The sequence below is a fragment of the Phascolarctos cinereus genome, unplaced genomic scaffold (genome assembly GCF_003287225.1).
Source record: "Phascolarctos cinereus isolate Bilbo 61053 unplaced genomic scaffold, phaCin_HiC Scaffold_726;HRSCAF=1367, whole genome shotgun sequence".
NCBI classification, from domain to species: domain Eukaryota; kingdom Metazoa; phylum Chordata; class Mammalia; order Diprotodontia; family Phascolarctidae; genus Phascolarctos; species Phascolarctos cinereus.
In genome coordinates this window covers 33294501-33311982 of record NW_027556098.1, presented here as the reverse complement: position 1 = coordinate 33311982, position 17482 = coordinate 33294501, and the positions used below count along the sequence as shown (strand labels likewise).

Sequence of the window (17482 nt, the reverse complement as noted above, 5' to 3'; positions counted from 1 at the left end):
CCTGCTCCTGCCCTGAAGACCATGGCACCCAAAGTTTTGTTGATCTCTTTGGTTATAATCTTCCCATCCTGTTACTATTCCCCATGTCCATGACCTAGGCATTTCATTCCATGCCTCGTGTCTCCCTAGGTAAGATTCCCCCCACCTATAGCCATAAAGCGGGATGAAAAGTACCTTCAGCAGAGAGGTGATGAAGTTGAGGTGCAGAATACAATACATATTTTATGAGATTACCAATGTGTAAATTTTTTGCTTGACTATATTTATTACCAGTGACAGCTTCTTTTTTGGGGGAGAGAAGTTAAAGGTGGGTGGGATTTGGTAGTAGTGATAGTGATGTAAAAAAAAAGTGTGTCAATGAAACATTTAAAAATACACAGAAAAGTAAATTCAGAAAACAAAAAAGGCAGTTTTTTTTATTATGTATTTGTTATTATCCTGTTAAATTCAATATGCATTAAAAAAAAGCCCAAACTGTATATAATACAAGTTCAATTTCATATACAACCCTCTCTAGAGGCAACTGATGGCAGAGTGGATGGAGTGCTGGGCCTGGAGTCAGGAAGGCTGCTGAGTTCAAGTCCAGCCTTAGATACTGGTTTTGTGACCTTGAACTTAATCTCTGTTTATCAGTTCCCTCATCTATAAAATTGGAATACTAATAGCACCCATCTCCCAGGTTTGGTGTGAGGATCAAATGAAAAATATTGTAAAAATGCTTAGCATAGTGCCTAGCACATAGTAGGCACAAATGCTAGATCAAACCCAAGGGGCTGTGAGACATGTTAGAAAATCAGCTGTAGAAGTAGAGACTCAGGCTATGATATCAGGATCAGACCCCATCTACATGAGATGGAGAGTGCTGGACAAGATTTCAGAGTATATTCCAAATTGGTAATCATCAAAACAATCTGGTACTGGCTAAGAAATAGAATGGTGGATCAGTGAATAGATTAGGTACACAATACACAGTAGTAAAGGACCATCATAGTCTAATGTTTGGTAAACCAAAAGATCCAAGCCTTTGGGGAAAGAACTCACTATCTGACAAAAATTGTGCTGGGAAAATGGAAAGCAGTTTGGCAGAAGCTAGGCATAGACCAACATCTCACACTGTACAGCAAGAAAAAGTCAAAATGGGTACCTGATTTAGACATAAAGGGTGATGACATAGGCAAATTAGGAGAAAAGGTAGCAACAACCTGCATTGGTAGAGGAAGTTCCTCACCAGCAACTCCTTACATCAAATGAATCACAAGTCCAGTCCCTATCTAAAATGTTCAGAACTTGAAACTCAAGAGGACACATAGCCCTAGGTATACTCATGCCCCCTTTTCCTCTACCCAACCTTTGGTGTTGGCACTGATACAATCTCGTGCTTCTTTGTTAAGTTTGATTAGATCATTTTTTGTCAAGTTGTTTTATAGTTGGAAGGGCAGCATGTGCTTTTAGAAGAAGGCAGTCAGACAGCTCTGATCTGGATGAGACGGTGGCTATGGAAACAATCGACTGGAAATTCCATTTCCTTAGGAAGGGCCACTAAATTATTAATGGGAGAGGAGCCGGGAAGGGAAAGAGTTGAAGGATTTCTCAAATAACAAAGAACGTGAAACAGATGAAGACTCAGATACTAGTTGGCAGAGTTCTTCAATGCATCTCATCATGGTGGATATTTACAACCCATCTATTTCTTGTTAAAGTCTTCCTGTAAGTTCACCTCAAGGTATCTCCCATCAAGGTGATGCTGGGGGCCTTCCTGACTTACTTTTGACATCCTGAGGCTGCCAATGGAGCACATGGGCTATCTATTGGGTCATTCTTATTCTTCCACATGATTAGTCCATCTCTTTATACCCTTTACACTGCTTCTTATTAATTCCTGGTTTATAATGTTACAGACTTTTCACACTTACCATGAAATTCTTCATTTTCAATTCTTAGGAGATGGGGTTATTCCATGGTTTATAGCTATACAGCTCTGGCAGAATATTTATATTAAAAAAAATTGGAAATGTGGTACAGTTGATGAAGAAGGATAGAAAGGCCACCTCATTGTCCCTCTCATTAGATTGAAGTTGTGCAATGATCATTTGTGTGGCTGGGATGGAGAGAAGCTGAGTGGCCACTGAGTCAAGTGTCCTACAGTGCTTTTGATGGCTAACTAGCTTGAAGTTCTGGAGTCCCACAGAAGCCCCTAGAAGGTACATCTCCAAGAATGATTCTGGGGGAGATTAGTGTTATATTTGAGCCTGGTTGGGGGAAGACAGGGAGGGAAAGGGAAAAGCGGCTTAGATTTAATATTGATTGAAGAAAAAGTTAAGGATTAGTGATAAAAGCATAATTTTATGTTGTGTTTATGTTTATAAGCCTTGTTCTCACTTCACTGCCCATTTAAATGAAGTGATTGTTTTGTGCATAATTGTTGATGTAAGGAGTTCTGTTTTTATTTCAGACAAGCAAACAAGCAAAACATTGAATGGGAAAATATGCTAATCTCTAACCATCACCATCCCTGCCTCCCCTCCATATCACAAAATTATGATTCAGAAATCACTGTCCATTTGGTAATTTACTCTGATTGTTAAGTAAAGTATATGGGATAAAAAAAAATTGGCCTTGCCAATGTAGACTTATTAAATCAGAGTATATGCCACTATGGCCCTGATGATGGGTGTTCTTACTTCAGGACTCTTATCTGGCCCAGTGTTGCCCAGTGCTAAGAGTCTTTTATGACTACCTCTCTTCCTGTGCCCCTTTCCCACCCTTTCAAATGTATGCATCTTCTGTTCTTTTTTTTTTATCAGTAGACTTTTATGTTGTGTGGCAGTGGAGATCAATGTCTTAATTTGATATATGAACTTCTCTTTATATGCTAACATATCTTTATATCACTAACATAGCAAGCTGGGAGGGGAGAGGATATTAGCTAGGCCATTTGGCATCCTTCATATCCTTCCATGTAGGCAGGTAACAACACCATGTGCATTGGAGGACCGGTCCAATTTAATGGTGGAGTTCAGGTTAATGCTTGCGGCTTTCTTTCTTTCAATGTTGAGGACCATTCCCTTGGTAATACAGTTTTGTTGGAAAACTTGCAGCCTGAAATAAGCATTCAGTAAAAGAAAAATATGTGGGGCTTAATGAATCCTCTATCGGTTCTAAGGTAGACCACCATGCTAAAACGAGGTTTACTTTATGCCAGGGCAAGTCTTAAATATGCCGATTGACTAGGGAAACCCTTAGGCCAAGGATTATTCTCTCTTGGAGCACGTAAAACCTCAAGCTAGGCCAGGTCAGTTATTGGATTATCTGTAGGACACTGAGATTGAAAAAGTCAAGATGACCTACTTTTCCAATCAGAGAATTTAGAACTGGGGCTGGAGGTTAGGAAACCAAAAATGCAGAGAATGTAAAGAAAGTGTCACTTTGATTCAACCTGCTTCCCTGATCTTAGACTTTTTTTACTTGTCCTTTGTTCCTGAAGAGGACCATGACTTCAGGAAGATGAGGCCATGACTTGCAAGTGAACTGGATTTGATGAGAGAGGGCTGTGCAAAGTCACCAGCCTCACTTTCTCCTCCAGAGCCACCTAGATCCAGTGGCAAGACTGGAGATGGTCCCCAGACTTTTTTAAATTTTAGAAGTTCATGGGTCCTCCCCTCCCCCTCCTTGCCAACTCAGTCAACCTCAGCCGGCTAACAGGCGAGTAGCCACATATGGTCTTTTTGAAAGGGGAAAATATAAATATTTTTGATGTACACATGACATACACACAAAATGAAAAATGATTACATAAACTTACCATGTTAAAAGCATTAACCTCCTTGGGAAAGAAAAAAACCTGCCAGTTTTTTTCCCTAAAAGGAGATATTCCATATTTGTAGAGTTGCAGATGTGGCACCCATATTAGCTATTGCTCTGTAATTCACACTTTCTGTGTCCCTTGCACCCTCGAATACATCAATCCCAGGAATATTCTATCCAGGTTAAATGTAAAAATTGTATTGTATTAAATCTAGAGCTCAGTCTCACCAGTTTTTCCTTTCCACTGATGAAATAATGAAGCTAGGAAGGGAAGAGGTAGGGAATAAGCATTTAAATATCACCTTCTATGTGTCAGGCACCGTGCTGAGTGCTTTACAAATACCACATTTGATCCTCACGATAACCCTGCTAGGGAGGTGCTGTTATTGTTCCCATTTTATAACTGAGGAAACTGAGCAAGCAGAGATTAAGTGGCTTGCCCACAGTCACACAGCTAGTAAGGGGCTGAGGCTGAATTTGATCTCAGGTCTTCCTGACATCCATGGGGTTTTCAATGCATTTAGCCCAGATGAACTACATTCTTGATTGCTGAGAAAACCATGGATATGGTAGCTGAGCTACTAGCAGAGAGATCCCAGCAGGGTTGAAGGGTAAGGGGATGGGCATTAATTTTTAAAATTCTGTATTTAACAAACACTAAATAAAGCAAACATTTCCATATGCAAAATAGAACAGAAAAAGATTGTACAAGAAACTGTGAATCTGTACCCTTTGCTTTTCTTTTTAAATGTATAACAAATTCAACATCTAACTTCCTTTTTTAACATTCATTTTTATATTTTCAGTTCCACATTCTCTCCCTCCAGCCCTTTCCCCAGCCGTTGAGAAGGCAAGCAATAGGATATCCATTATACATGTGAAGTCATGCAAAACATATGTCCATATTAACCATCCAACATGTAACTTTCAAAAACCATCTTCCTTATCTGCATTTCATTCTGTCAGAGATTTTTGAAAGATTGTGGCAGACGAGAGAGATGTCATAGGAAAGGAGGAGGGCAAAGAGAATCTTGCTTTTCAAAAATAGGGAAGAAAATGGAATTTTTTATCTCTAGGCCAGTGGGTTTGATTTAGATTTCTAAAAAAATTTTATTAGCTTTATTAAAGAGAACATCTGGAAATGTAGAATGGTGGTCCCAAAGACTAGAATTTAAGAATACTTCAAGGGATGTGTCAATTGACACACAGTACAACAGCACATATTAGAAATAGTAGGATACAAATGTTTATTTTAAAATAAAATTAAAATTATCTACTTGTAATTATACTTACAATACATTTTTATAGATGTAATAAATTATGATAAATTATAAAAAATGATTTTAAAATTCTTGCATCAATTGATGCAATTGACATGCTAGTCCTTCTAGTGTTAGTCAAGAGTAAATCATGCCAATTGAATTTTATTTTCATTTTTTAACGAGGTTTCTAGACTGCTGAGTAAGTCTGAGGAATACCACAGATATTGTTTACCTAGATTTTAGCAAAGCATTTGGTAAATTATCTCATGTTATTCTTCTGGAAAAGATAAAGAGATATAGGGTAGAAGTATTATAATTAGTTGGGTAATGTTATAATTTGATGGGTTTGCAATTTGCTAAATGGCCAGAGCCAAAGAGTTGTTACTGAAGAGTTTGTTTAATGCTGTCTTTGGAGAAGGTCTTGAATGAACTTAATGTTTTTTTCAGTGACTTTTATAGAAGTAAAAATGGCATGCTTATAATATTTGTAGAGCACACAGAGGATCAAAAAAGATCACCCTATGCTAGAACACTGAGATGAATCAAATAAAATGAAAACTGAATAAAATAAAATGAAAATTTAATAAGAATAAATGTAAAAGTATTCCTTTGGGTTTTAAAAAATCACCTAAAAACACAAAGTGGGAAAGACATTTTAGCTAGAAATTTGAACAAGATCTGTAAACTCAATATGGATCAACAGTATGATGTGACAGAAAAAAAAAAGGTGATATAATCTTGGTGCCACAGTAGATAGAATATTGGGCCTGGAGTCAGGAAGATGTGAGTTCAAATCCAGCCTCAGACAGTTACTGGCTGTGTGACCCTGGGCAAAGTCACTTAATCTCTGTCTGCCTCAATTTCCTCAACTGTAAAATGGGGGTAATAATAGTACCATCCTCACAGAGTTGTGAGGATGAAAAGAGATAATATTTGTAAAGCAGTGCCTTGAGTGTTGTTGTTACTCAGTCATTTTGACTCTTTGTGACCCCATTTGGGGTTTTCTTGGCAAAGATACTGGAGTGGTTTGTCATTTCCTCTCCTGCTCATTTTACAGGTGAAGAAACTGAGGCAAACAGGGTTAAGTGACTTGCCCAGGGTCACATAGCCAATAAGTGTTTGAGGCTGGACTTGAACTTAGGTCTTCCTGACTCCCGGCCTGGTGCTCTATCCACTATGTCACCTAGCTGCCCCCTAGTACATAGTAGACACTATATAAATGCTTATTCTCTTTCCTTCCCCTTCTCTTCCTCTGTTCCCTTGGGTTATATTGAATTGTTTAGCTTCTAGGACTAAGGAGATGATGGTTCTGTTATCCTCTGTCCAGGTTGGGCCACATCTAAAGTATCATATGAAGTTGTGGATACCACACTTTAGGAAGAATGTTCTGAAGCTGTTCAGCATCCAGAGGAGGGTAATGGGATGGTGGCCCACCTTTAGTTCGTGTGATCTGAGTATCAGATGAAGGAGCTGTTGATATTCAGTGGGGAGAAGAATAGACTCAGAAATGGGGAAAGGGCATGACATAATTGTCTTCGGGTGTTTGAAGGACTCTCATGTGGAGAAGGGACTGGTTGAAGTAGGTAAAAGTTGCAAAGAGGAAAATTTAAGCTCGAAGAAAAAGCTTCTTAACAGTTAAAACTATCCAGAATTTGTAAAGGCTTTCCCAAGAGGCAGTTAATTCCTCATTATTGGAAGTCAGATATTGACTAAACTAGATGGCCAATGAAAACCTTTCGACTTTAAAACTCTATACCAGCCAGCTCCTTCCACCCTCTCCTTCCCACATGATAGTGGAGAAACAGGTGGGCCTTCTCTGTCCCTTTCTTTCCCCTATCCTTTCTCTTTGTTTACCCATCAATTCCTCTCATCCTTCTCTGCCATTTTATCACAGGCTGGGCAGACTTTTTAATGCTCAGAGCAAATGTAGATTTCTAGAATGGGACTTTAGAGCTGGAAGGGGCCTTAGAGGTCTCCTAGCTCCTAGATGTCCAAACTCCTCATTTTACAGATGAAGAAACCAAGGCCCAGAGCAATGAAGTGACTTCTCCAAGGGAACAGAGGCATGGGGGAGCTGGGATTCTGACTAAAGACCTCTGACTCAACCTGCTCTTATCTTGTATCTCGATGTCTGTCACTTCTTTTGCTGCCTCTCACCCCATACCAACCCCAACTCTGGCTTAAGGTGAAATCCAGGCTCTCTGGGAATTTGGAACCTCAGAGTGGTGGGCTACACATTTTTCCCACCCCTGGACTAATTGAAAGCTTCCTACCAGTACTCACGACCTAGAACTTAAATGGGATTTTTTGAAGCAGAAGAGGCTGAGAATGTAATTGGGTTACTCTCCTGGTCCTCTTTTCTTCCTCTCCCCTCTCATTTTCCCTTCCCTTGCCCCTCTCTCTTTCTCCTCCTCCCTCCCCTTCCATGTCCCCCTTCCCTTCTCCCTTTCCTCCACCATCATAACACTCTAGATTATCAGCATGCTTAGCTGTAAAATTTAGATCCCACAGCAGGCAGCGTAGGGATGTATGTAGTAGTTCCGCATTTCTGCTTTTCTCCTCTGTAGTATTTTCCTCCCTGGGATAGTGAGTTCCATGGAAAAACCTGAGCAACTGTGCTGTCAACAAGCAGCAGGCCCTGGATCATCTAGCTAAAAATAGGAAGTGGAGATGAGCCCTAGGACGAAGTGCAAATTCCCTCTTGAGGAGGGAGACTTACAGAGATTGCTTCCCCACACCCCTCTTTCCTCTATTCCTTTTGGTTTCCTACACACTCTGGAATGGAAAGGAGAGAAGGCACATCCATAGATCTTTCCATGGGACCCCTGTGTCAAGGGTTCTCGGGTCAGAATCTGTTCCCTTGCCTTGAAGCAGTGACAGTACTGGGCTCCTGGAGGGTACTTGAGGGCCACTCATTCCTGATTCTGCCCCTGCCAGGGAGATCAGAGGGCCTTACATAGTGCACATTGTACTCAGAGTTTGATTATAAAACACACATTTTATACAAGCGAGGTTGGGGGAGGTAGGTGGGGTATAGAAGTGTGGTCTGTATTTAGGCTTATGGGCGATAGGAAGGATGCTAACGTAGGTAGATTCCATACCGAGCTGCCTATGTAATTAGCCAATGAACTGTGCTTCTAAAATAGAACTCTCACCAAAGCCATCACTAGAAGACAGGTTGGATTCCAAGAAGTGGCTGCAGAAATACGGCTTGAAAGCACAAAAACTGACAGCATTTGATATCCTTGCTGAATGTTCCTTTCGCCACATTGATGGAGTCGTTGACATAAAAGGCAGACCTGATAACATGTACCTGCAGACCTGTGCTGTAAGTAGAGTGGGAAAACTGCAAGGAATCAGAGACTCTTTCATTTACTCTCTCCTGTTCTCTATAGCCAAATTCATTTTCTAATTCCTACTGGAAGGATCTTAATTAAAATCAGAGTTTGAGGGACAGAATCAAAGTATCTGTGAAGAAAAAGCCCACATAGAGGCAGGTGCTTGAGGGATAGGGGGTTGGAAATTGTGATATTTCCTTGAAGATGATTGTTCCTTCTTTGAGAGAAGCAGAGTGGAAGAACATTTGGGAGTCAGAAGACATCACTTCAAGGTTTGACTTTCTGCTACTTATTAGCTTTATGGACCTTGGGCAAATCGTGACTTTTCTGGGCTCATTTCCTCATCTGTAAAATAAGCAGTTTGAGCCATGATTGCAAATCTTTCCTTTCCCTTCTTTTCCCTTCCCATTCCTTTCTGATTTTCTTATTCTGCATCTCCACCTTACATTTCTCAAAACTGTCCCCATCTGGGAAAACAAAACAACAGATCAATGAATGTTTTCTAGTTGTAAGCGAACTAAAAGTAAGTCTGAAATTAGAAATAAGACTGAAATAGAAACTTCAGAGAATAATAATAATTTTCAGGAAAACAATACAACACAATGTCTCCAAAGGGGCCTCTGCTTTTGCCATTTCTTATTTTCGTTTTGTGGGTTGACAAGCCCAAGGGGCAGCTAGTTGGCACAGTAGATAGAGAGCTGGAGCCTGGAATCAGAAAAACTTGAATTCAAATCTGACCTCTAATACTTCCTAGTTGTGTGACCTGGGGCAAGTCATTTAACTTCTCTTTGCCTCAGTTTCCTCATCTATAAAATGGGGCAGCTAGGTAAGACAGCGGATAGAAGGCAAGGCCTGGAATCTGCAAGACTCATCTTCCTGAATTCAAGTCTGACCTTGGACACTTACTAGCTCTGTGACCCTGAGCAAATCACTTAACCCTTTTTGCCTCAGTTTCCTCATCTGTAAAATGAGCTGAAGAAGGAAATAGCAAATCACTCCAGTAGGGGCAGCTAGGTGGCACAGTGGGTAGAGCACCAGCCCTGGAATCAGGAGGACCTGCGCTCAAATCCGGCCTCAGACACATAACACTCACTAGCTGTGTGACCCTGGGCAAGCCATTTAAGCCCATTGCCTAGCCAAAAACAAAACAAAACCAAAAAAACCCCAAATGGGATCACAAAGAGTTGGATATGACTGAAACAACTGAACAACAACAAAAAAAAATGAGGATAATAATAGTACCTACATCCCAGGGTTATTGTGAGGATCTAATAAGATCATAATCATAAAGTGCTTCGCATTGTGCCTGGCACTTAGTAAGCTCTATATAAATGTTAGCTATTATTATTGTTATTGTTGTTATCACTGAGCAGGTCCTCAGAAGGTAAACTCGGTCTCCTTCAGGGACCATCCTTGAATTCTTTCCAGCATGGTAGAACTTGTCAGACCTTGGGCCCTGCTGATGTTCATTTACGAACCTAGGACCAACCCTACACAAAATGGATCACTGGAGTAGGTCTTTGTTTAGGTAGGAAAATTGCCTATCTGAGCTCCCAAGTTACAACTGGTGAACTTCTCTAACAAGTGAGATTCTTGTCCTTGTGACCTTAAAGTGTATCTTACACTATGTTCCACTGAATGGTGGCCAACACCACAAAGTAGGTACCAGGTATTATGAAATCAGATTCTCCCAGTGTGTCAAATATTGTCTTAGTGGAGAATACTTTCGAAAGATATATGAGTTGTAGTGCACTCTAGGTATCCTGAAAGGGTTAATAAAGCTTCCAAAAGTAATTAAATTACTCTGACTCTATTCACCATGCCACAATGCCTCACTGAATATGTTGAGGTCAGGGCTTTATAGTGTAATAATAGTAGTTTATATTATTACATCATTTTTTTTCCTTTGGATCAGGCAGATGCTTTCATTATTTTAAGTAACTTGTGGTAAGGAGATTTCTTCTACCAATTCAGACCAAGATGTATTGTGCAACTGAGTTGTGCACGGACACTGACAGGTTGAATGACTTGTACCCAGTCTCACAGCCAGTATGTATCACAAGTGGGACTTGAACTCAGATTATCTTGTCTCTGAGGCCAGCTCTCTATGTAGCCCACCGTACTGTTTCTCATTGAAATATTATAATTGCATAGCATATAAGTCTCACAATAACCCTGCAAGGTACTGAGTAATATATGTATCATTATCCAAATTTTTGTTGTTGTTGTTCAGTTATTTTTCAGTCACATCTGACTGTTCACGATCTCGTTTGGGGTTTTCTTGGCAAAGATAAGGGAGTGGTTTGCCATTTCCTTCTTCAGCTCATTTTACAGATGAAGAAACTGAGGCAGATAGGGTTAAGTGACTTATCCAGGGTCACACAATTAGTAAGTATCTGAAGCCAGATTTCACTCAGGAAGATGAGTCTTTCTGACTCTAGGCAGGGCACTCTATCCACTATGCCACCTAGTTGCCATACCCCCATTTTACAGATGAGAAAAGTAAGGCTCTCAGAGACTGAATGATTTGTCCCAGATAATATTGCTAATAAGTGGTAGAACAGAGACATGAGCCTTAGTGAAGCTAAACTCTACCCTTCCCCCACCTCCAAACTGTCTTTTTCAAATATTGAGGAAAAATAAGGTAACGACCTTTACTTGTGTAATTGGAGTGGCATATATAAAGCAATTGCTGCTCGCAGGGGTTGGTCTGAAACAAATCTATGAAGTAGGTGAAGTTTATTTGCATCATCCCCAGCTTCCCTTTTAACTAAATCCACTTTTTACCAGTACTCCCTTTCATTGATCAGATTTTACACTAAGGAAAAGATTTTGCAAACTCTAAACACTAAAGACTAAATGATTGATACAGCTTGAAATAGTATCTCAATGAGGTATCTTAATTTATTATGAAAAATAGCATGCATTTCTAATTTCAGGTACCACTAAGAGGGAAAGGGAAGAGAATAAGCATGTATATATCACCTATTGCATGCCAGCACTTTACAAATATTATCTCATTTGAGCCTTACAATAACCCTGTGAGGCAAATGCTATTATTATTCCCATTTTACAGTTGAGGAAACTGAGACAAACAGGTTAAGTGTCTGAGGCTGGATAAAGATTCAAATCTTCCTGACTCCAGGCCTAGCTAGCACTCTATCTGCTATCCACCTGAAAGGTTAAAGAGATATTTGGGGAGAGGAGCATCCTTTCCAGAGTCCTTGCAGTCACACTGTACATGAATGGCTGCCTATTCTGGCCACATGGCTGAGCCTAAGGCACATTTCTTCTTTGGGGAATTGAAATCATCCTGTAGGCTGCCCAGGAATGTGCTTTTCTCCTGTTTTCACCACCTGTGGCTCAACAGTGGTTAGTTAGGCTTTTTCCTATCTAATTTGATGGCAAGGTAAGACTTTCTATGAACTTTTCCTAGGTGGTCCAGTGGACAAAGATTTCAGATGCCACGGGGTTTCATTTGTCTTTGTAAGAGTGGAACATGAAGATGCTGCATTTACCATATATTGACGTAATTTCTACACTTGAAAATTTTATATTCTTAGATGAATACTTTGTCTCATGACTATGAGTTTGATAGAATTTTTGTCTGCACTTATGAGGCATCTAGGTAGCCCCATGGATAGAATGTTGGGGCTGGAGTAAGGAAGTCCTAAGTTTAAATCTGGCCTTAGACTCTTACTGTGTGACCCTTATACACACACACACACACACACACACACACACACACACACGTATATATGTATATGTGTGTGTGTATATATATGTATGTATGTATATATGTGTGCATATACATATTTTTTATGTATTTGTATAATGGATCTTACTTTATCCTTACAACAACCCTGCACTGCAGAGTCTGTTACTACCTTCCATTTTACAGGTGAAGAAACTGAGGCAGACAGGTTAAGTGATTTGCCCAGGGTCACACAGCTAGTAAGGGTCTGAGGCCAGATATATAAATATAAACACATATACAAAAAACACACAAGTACACATATACACACATAGATATATATCACATACATAGATATATGTCATATGTAAATGCTAGTTATTATTACACTTTTCCAAATATGGAAGAGATGAACAATGGGAAAGCATTTTGTGTGTGTGAGGTATCACTTTCTTTATTGAGTCTACCCTTCCTTGATTGTGCTAGCCAAAATTCACCCTCCTTTCTCTGGACTCCTATAACAATATCTTACTCACTTGCTACTTGCTCCTACAATTTTACCAACATTATTATAGGTTCTGTGTGTAATGCAAAACATAAGAAACAGTTCCTAAACTCATTTCTCTATGTTTTGGAAAAATAGCCCTGGACCTTGAGTCAGGAGACTCAGTTTCACATTCTGGAACTGACATATGACAATGTCCAAATCCTTTATCATCAGCTCCTTCATCTGTAAAATGGAGACAATGATATTGGCCCTACCTGTCTTACTGAAGTTTTAGTGAAAGCATACTCTAAATTTTAAAAAACACTCAATAAAGAATCATTTCTTCAACAAACATTTATTGAGCCCCTAATTATGCATAAGGCATTCCGATAAAGCTTGTGGAGAGATAGAGGAGTCAGATGTTCACCCTTGTCTCAGGAAATTTACCATCAAAAAGGGGGCTGTTTAATATTTGGTGCATTAATATGCTTCTTTTCCTCTGTTAGAATTTATCTTATTGAAAGGACAGACTGTCTTGCTTTTTCTCTTTTATATACAATGCTTAACACAGTACTTTGCACATTGTTAAGTATTTAATGTTTTTTCCTTCCTTCCTTCCTTCCTTCCTTCCTTCCTTCCTTCCTTCCTTCCTTCCTTCCTTCCTTCCTTCTTCCTTCTTTCCTTCCTTCCTTCCTTCCTTCCTTCCTTCCTTCCTTCCTTCCTTCCTTCCTTCCTTCCTTCCTTCCTTCCTTCCTTCCTTCCTTCCTTCCTTCCTTCCTTCCTTCCTTCCTTCTCTCCCTTTTTACCTTCCAATTTCCTTGAGGGGTAAGAACTGTTTCTTATATTTTGTATTACACACAGAACCTAAAGTAATAGCTTGCACAGACACTGAATACATGCTCGTTAAATTAATGGTTAATTCAATGCCTATAGCCATTTTTTAAGAGCTTGACTACTCTCAGTAACTATAGAGGCAAATTAGGTAATAGAGCTCCATATGGTCATGCCAGGGATGTCCTACTACTTGTAATATGCTGCTTATAAATTGTCTTAGGGACATAAGATTTCTTGTTGATGTTTTTGTTGTTCTCCCTATAGGAGACAAACAAGAAAAATGACCATGCAAAATACCGTAACAAGTTTGTCCACACTCCCTGGAAGGATGGAACTATGGTCCATGTCTATGTCACTGCAGACAAGTGCAAGGCCTATGAAGAGAAGATGAACAATGCCTTGGAGCTGATTGAGAAAAGGTTAGGTTTTTTTTTTTTCTTGGAAGCAAAGTGGGTCAGTCCTCTCCTGCATTTCAAAAATGGTTCAACCTTGTTGTGTGCAAGCATGATGAAGAAAGGGCCATTGGTGACTGGGTTTGCACTCAGATGATGTGCAAATAAAAGGACCCATTGGTTGATGTTCACTAAATGTGTGGTGCATTTGGGACCAGGCAGATAACTCAGATTTTAGGCCTTCTTTACCTTCATTCTTGGAGAATAGGGTGATGTTGCTTTTAAAAAAAGGATAAATGAAATATGCAGGTTTTAGGTTTGACATACTACTGTTATATGTTACAAAACATGATTTGCAAGTGCCTTATGTCCTTTGTTCTCCTGCTTAAATCACATTGTGCAGTATCATCAGAGTCCTTGAATATTCTATTTCAAGGCACCTGCTGAAAGCATAAAAGCAAACCGCAAAAGACTAACATGCTATTTGAAATTTTCCTATTACTCAATTTTAAAAGAAGTGCATGTGACTCCTTACAGCTTTGTCTGATTTTGTCATCAGGCAAGGTTCTTTAGCCTATTTTAACAATATGATAAATTGATCACTTTTAAATGATCTATCAGGAGGGTTTTTTGTACAAGTCCTCCTAGTCCAGGCTGTGCTTACCTTGGGTGAATCTCCCTCCCTTGCCACCATTCTTTCAGCAGACCCCTCATCCCTTTCAGTGCTCCCATTCCCAAGCTACCAAATGCCCTTTTACGGACCTCTTGTCTTGCAGGGTGGTAGGAGGGGAAGCCCCATGCTTCTAACCTTCCCTACTTCACCCCTCCCCCAATCTAAACTTTCATTTCCCTGAGTCCTATTTTCCCAGCCCCCAGATTCCCTTATAGTAAGACACAGTGGCCGATAATAGATTTACCTGATATACTGATCTTTGCTAATGAGTTACTGGTCCTACATGATAAACAATAACCCCTAGGAGTGCCCTTGGGCTGGTGGGAAGGTGCTCTTGAGGGTGGTGTAAAGGGAAGAAATCACACCAGGAAATAGTCTCTGGGTCTGTCTGTTTCCTTGTTCTCACCCAGCCAAATGTCAGGAGATTGCTACCTTCTGTCCTTGGACTCCGAGATTGTTTAATCTCAGGCAGGTTCCTGTGACCCAAGAGCTAAACCTTCATTTTAGGCTTCCCATCACAGGTTGATGATTCCCTTGGGGTGTGTGTGTGTGTGATTCTCTTTCTGTCCACTGTCTATCCTTTTCTATTATCTATGCCAATTCCAAAGGACAGGATAAAAACTATATTGTATTCTCCTTTGGAGGATCCTATATTCAGAAATGGTCATTAAAGACTAGAAGGAAAGTAATGAGAGATTTCCTTTCTGATGTTTGTGATATTTCTAGAACAAACTTGGTGATTTCTTAGATTGTATTTTGGAGGTTATCTTTGGATTATGAAGACACTTAGAAAGAATAATAATATTTTGGAGACTATCTATGAGAGCCACGAACTTCCCACCTATACTATTTAAGTTCTTGAGGCCAACTAGATTTTCACTTTTTTATCCCTCAAAACTTCTAACACAGTGTTGTACATATAATAGGTATGTAACAAATATGCATTGATGTTTTTTCCATTTCAGTTTCTATCTTAGGGAAGAGATAATAAGCTTTAGATTTGGTCTGTAGATGGGAAAAGTCTTAGGGAATAAGAACTAGACCTTTGATTTCACTGGCACAGGGAACTCTCAGATAAAGAAACTCCTATTGGTGATTTGCTGGAGCCAGCTCTTATAGGGAGAGGGCCATTGCTAAGCTTTCAGTGTGTGCCTTTACTCAGCAAATGCTACAAATCAGGAAGTGATTTAATGTTTTCTTGATTGTCTAGACTTGAGAAAATTATGGAGAAAATGTTAAGAATGCAGATTAAACTTAAAAATGTGTCATAATAGCATCTTTTTTTTTGAGAGTTGGTTGTTAAACATTTACTGGTATGCCCCTGCTCTCTACCACCACAGGGCTCTCTAAGTAAATGTCTTAAGAGAGTTGCAAAGAGCACCAATACACAGAGCAATAATTTTCTTGGGGTCATATAGCTCATTTATGTCAGAGGTGAGATCTGAACCTAGGTCTCCTAGGGTCCAGGGCTGGGGAACCTGTGGCCTTGAGGCCATATGTAGTCTTCTAAGTGTGGCCCTTGAGCTGAATCCAGACTTCACAGAGCAAATCCAAACTTCATGATACAAATCCTCTTATTAAGGGGTTTTGTTCTGTGAAGTTTGGATTCAGTCAAAGGGCCACACTTGGTGACCTAGAGGACCATACGTGGCCTCCAGGCTGCAGGTTCCCCACCCCTGATCTGTTTGGTCAATACTTACACACCTGTGAGAAAAGGGTGACCATTATGTGAGAGACTGACTCTCTTGATCTTCATCTTACCATTCACTGCTCTTTTCACCCTCCACTTGAAAACCAGAGCCATGTGTTCTATTCCTGAATATTTAGAAATAGTTCAGCTGAAGTGCATATGGGCCTCGAGGAACCAGAGAAGTCTCTATAATACTCTCTAAATAAATAAAGAAAACTCTTGTTGAATTAGCAGTACTTGGGAGGATAGTAACCCTGCCATCTTGCATGGCCTCGTCTCCTCAGGCCTGCTTAGCTTTTAAGAGCTTTATGAGTGATAGTTATGCCTATAGCCAGATTCTCACTTCCATGTCTCTTTAAAGTTGCCTGAGGAGGGAGAGCAGAAGAAGGCCCATTCACACAGCTGGCCAAGTTCTTGGTCACAGAATATTATCCACGCATCCTTGGACACTGTCCATATGTTTTATGAGGGCTGGAAGAATGTGCTGGCATTACCAGCTTGAATGTGGGTGCTTCTTGGGTGTCTCTTTGTTCACAAATGAGATGGAATGGTGGCTCAAATTAGCAGCTGGGTGGATCAGTATATAGAATTATGGACTAGGAGTCGGGAAGACCTGAGTTCAAATTTCACATTTGACATTTCCTAGTTGTGTGACCCTGGGCAGAGTCACTTAACCTTCATTTGCCAGTTGCCTCAATTGTAAAAAGGATTTAGAAGCACCTGCTTTCCAGGATTGTTGGGAGGATAAAATAAGATCATATTTGTAAACACTTAGCCCAGGGCCTGGCACATAGCAGTCACCATATAAATGCTTATTCCTCTCCTGTCCCTGCCTCAGAGGATCTGCAATAATAATTAATTTGAACATCATTCCCATTGAATAGCTTTGGAATGAGTAGAGAGATTTATTTTGTCATCAAATCTATTTCACTAATTCTGTTTTACTTGAATTTATAATAAAGTTTGTATTTTTTCCCTTGATTTTATTGATTTATTTTGATTTATCAACAATCACTTCCATATGCTTTTGAGCTTAAAATTTTTCTCCTTCTTCCTCCCCACCACCCTCCCCAAGATGGCACACCATCTGATACAGGCTATACATTTACATTCCTATTAAACATATTTTCACATTAGTGAAGTTGTAAGTAAAAATTAAAACCTATAGGAGGAACCATCAGAAAGAGGAAACAAAACTCAACAGAAGAGAAAAAAAAAGATAGCAATTCAAAAGTTTGTATTTCTTGAATGTGTGTGCATTTGTTGGGAGAAACAGACAGGATTGTTAGACCCATTGCAAAATTTTGC

The 17482-nt window shown here is 39.8% G+C and overlaps 1 protein-coding gene across 1 annotated transcript in view; it reads left to right on the top strand.

Annotated features, from left to right (window-relative positions):
• VWA3B (von Willebrand factor A domain containing 3B) overlaps window positions 1-17482 on the top strand; it is a 200534-nt gene that overhangs the window by 82425 nt on the left and 100627 nt on the right. Inside the window, 2 exon segments of the mRNA XM_078146122.1 lie at window positions 8204-8394; window positions 13684-13838. Coding sequence (XP_078002248.1) covers window positions 8204-8394; window positions 13684-13838 — 346 coding nt within the window.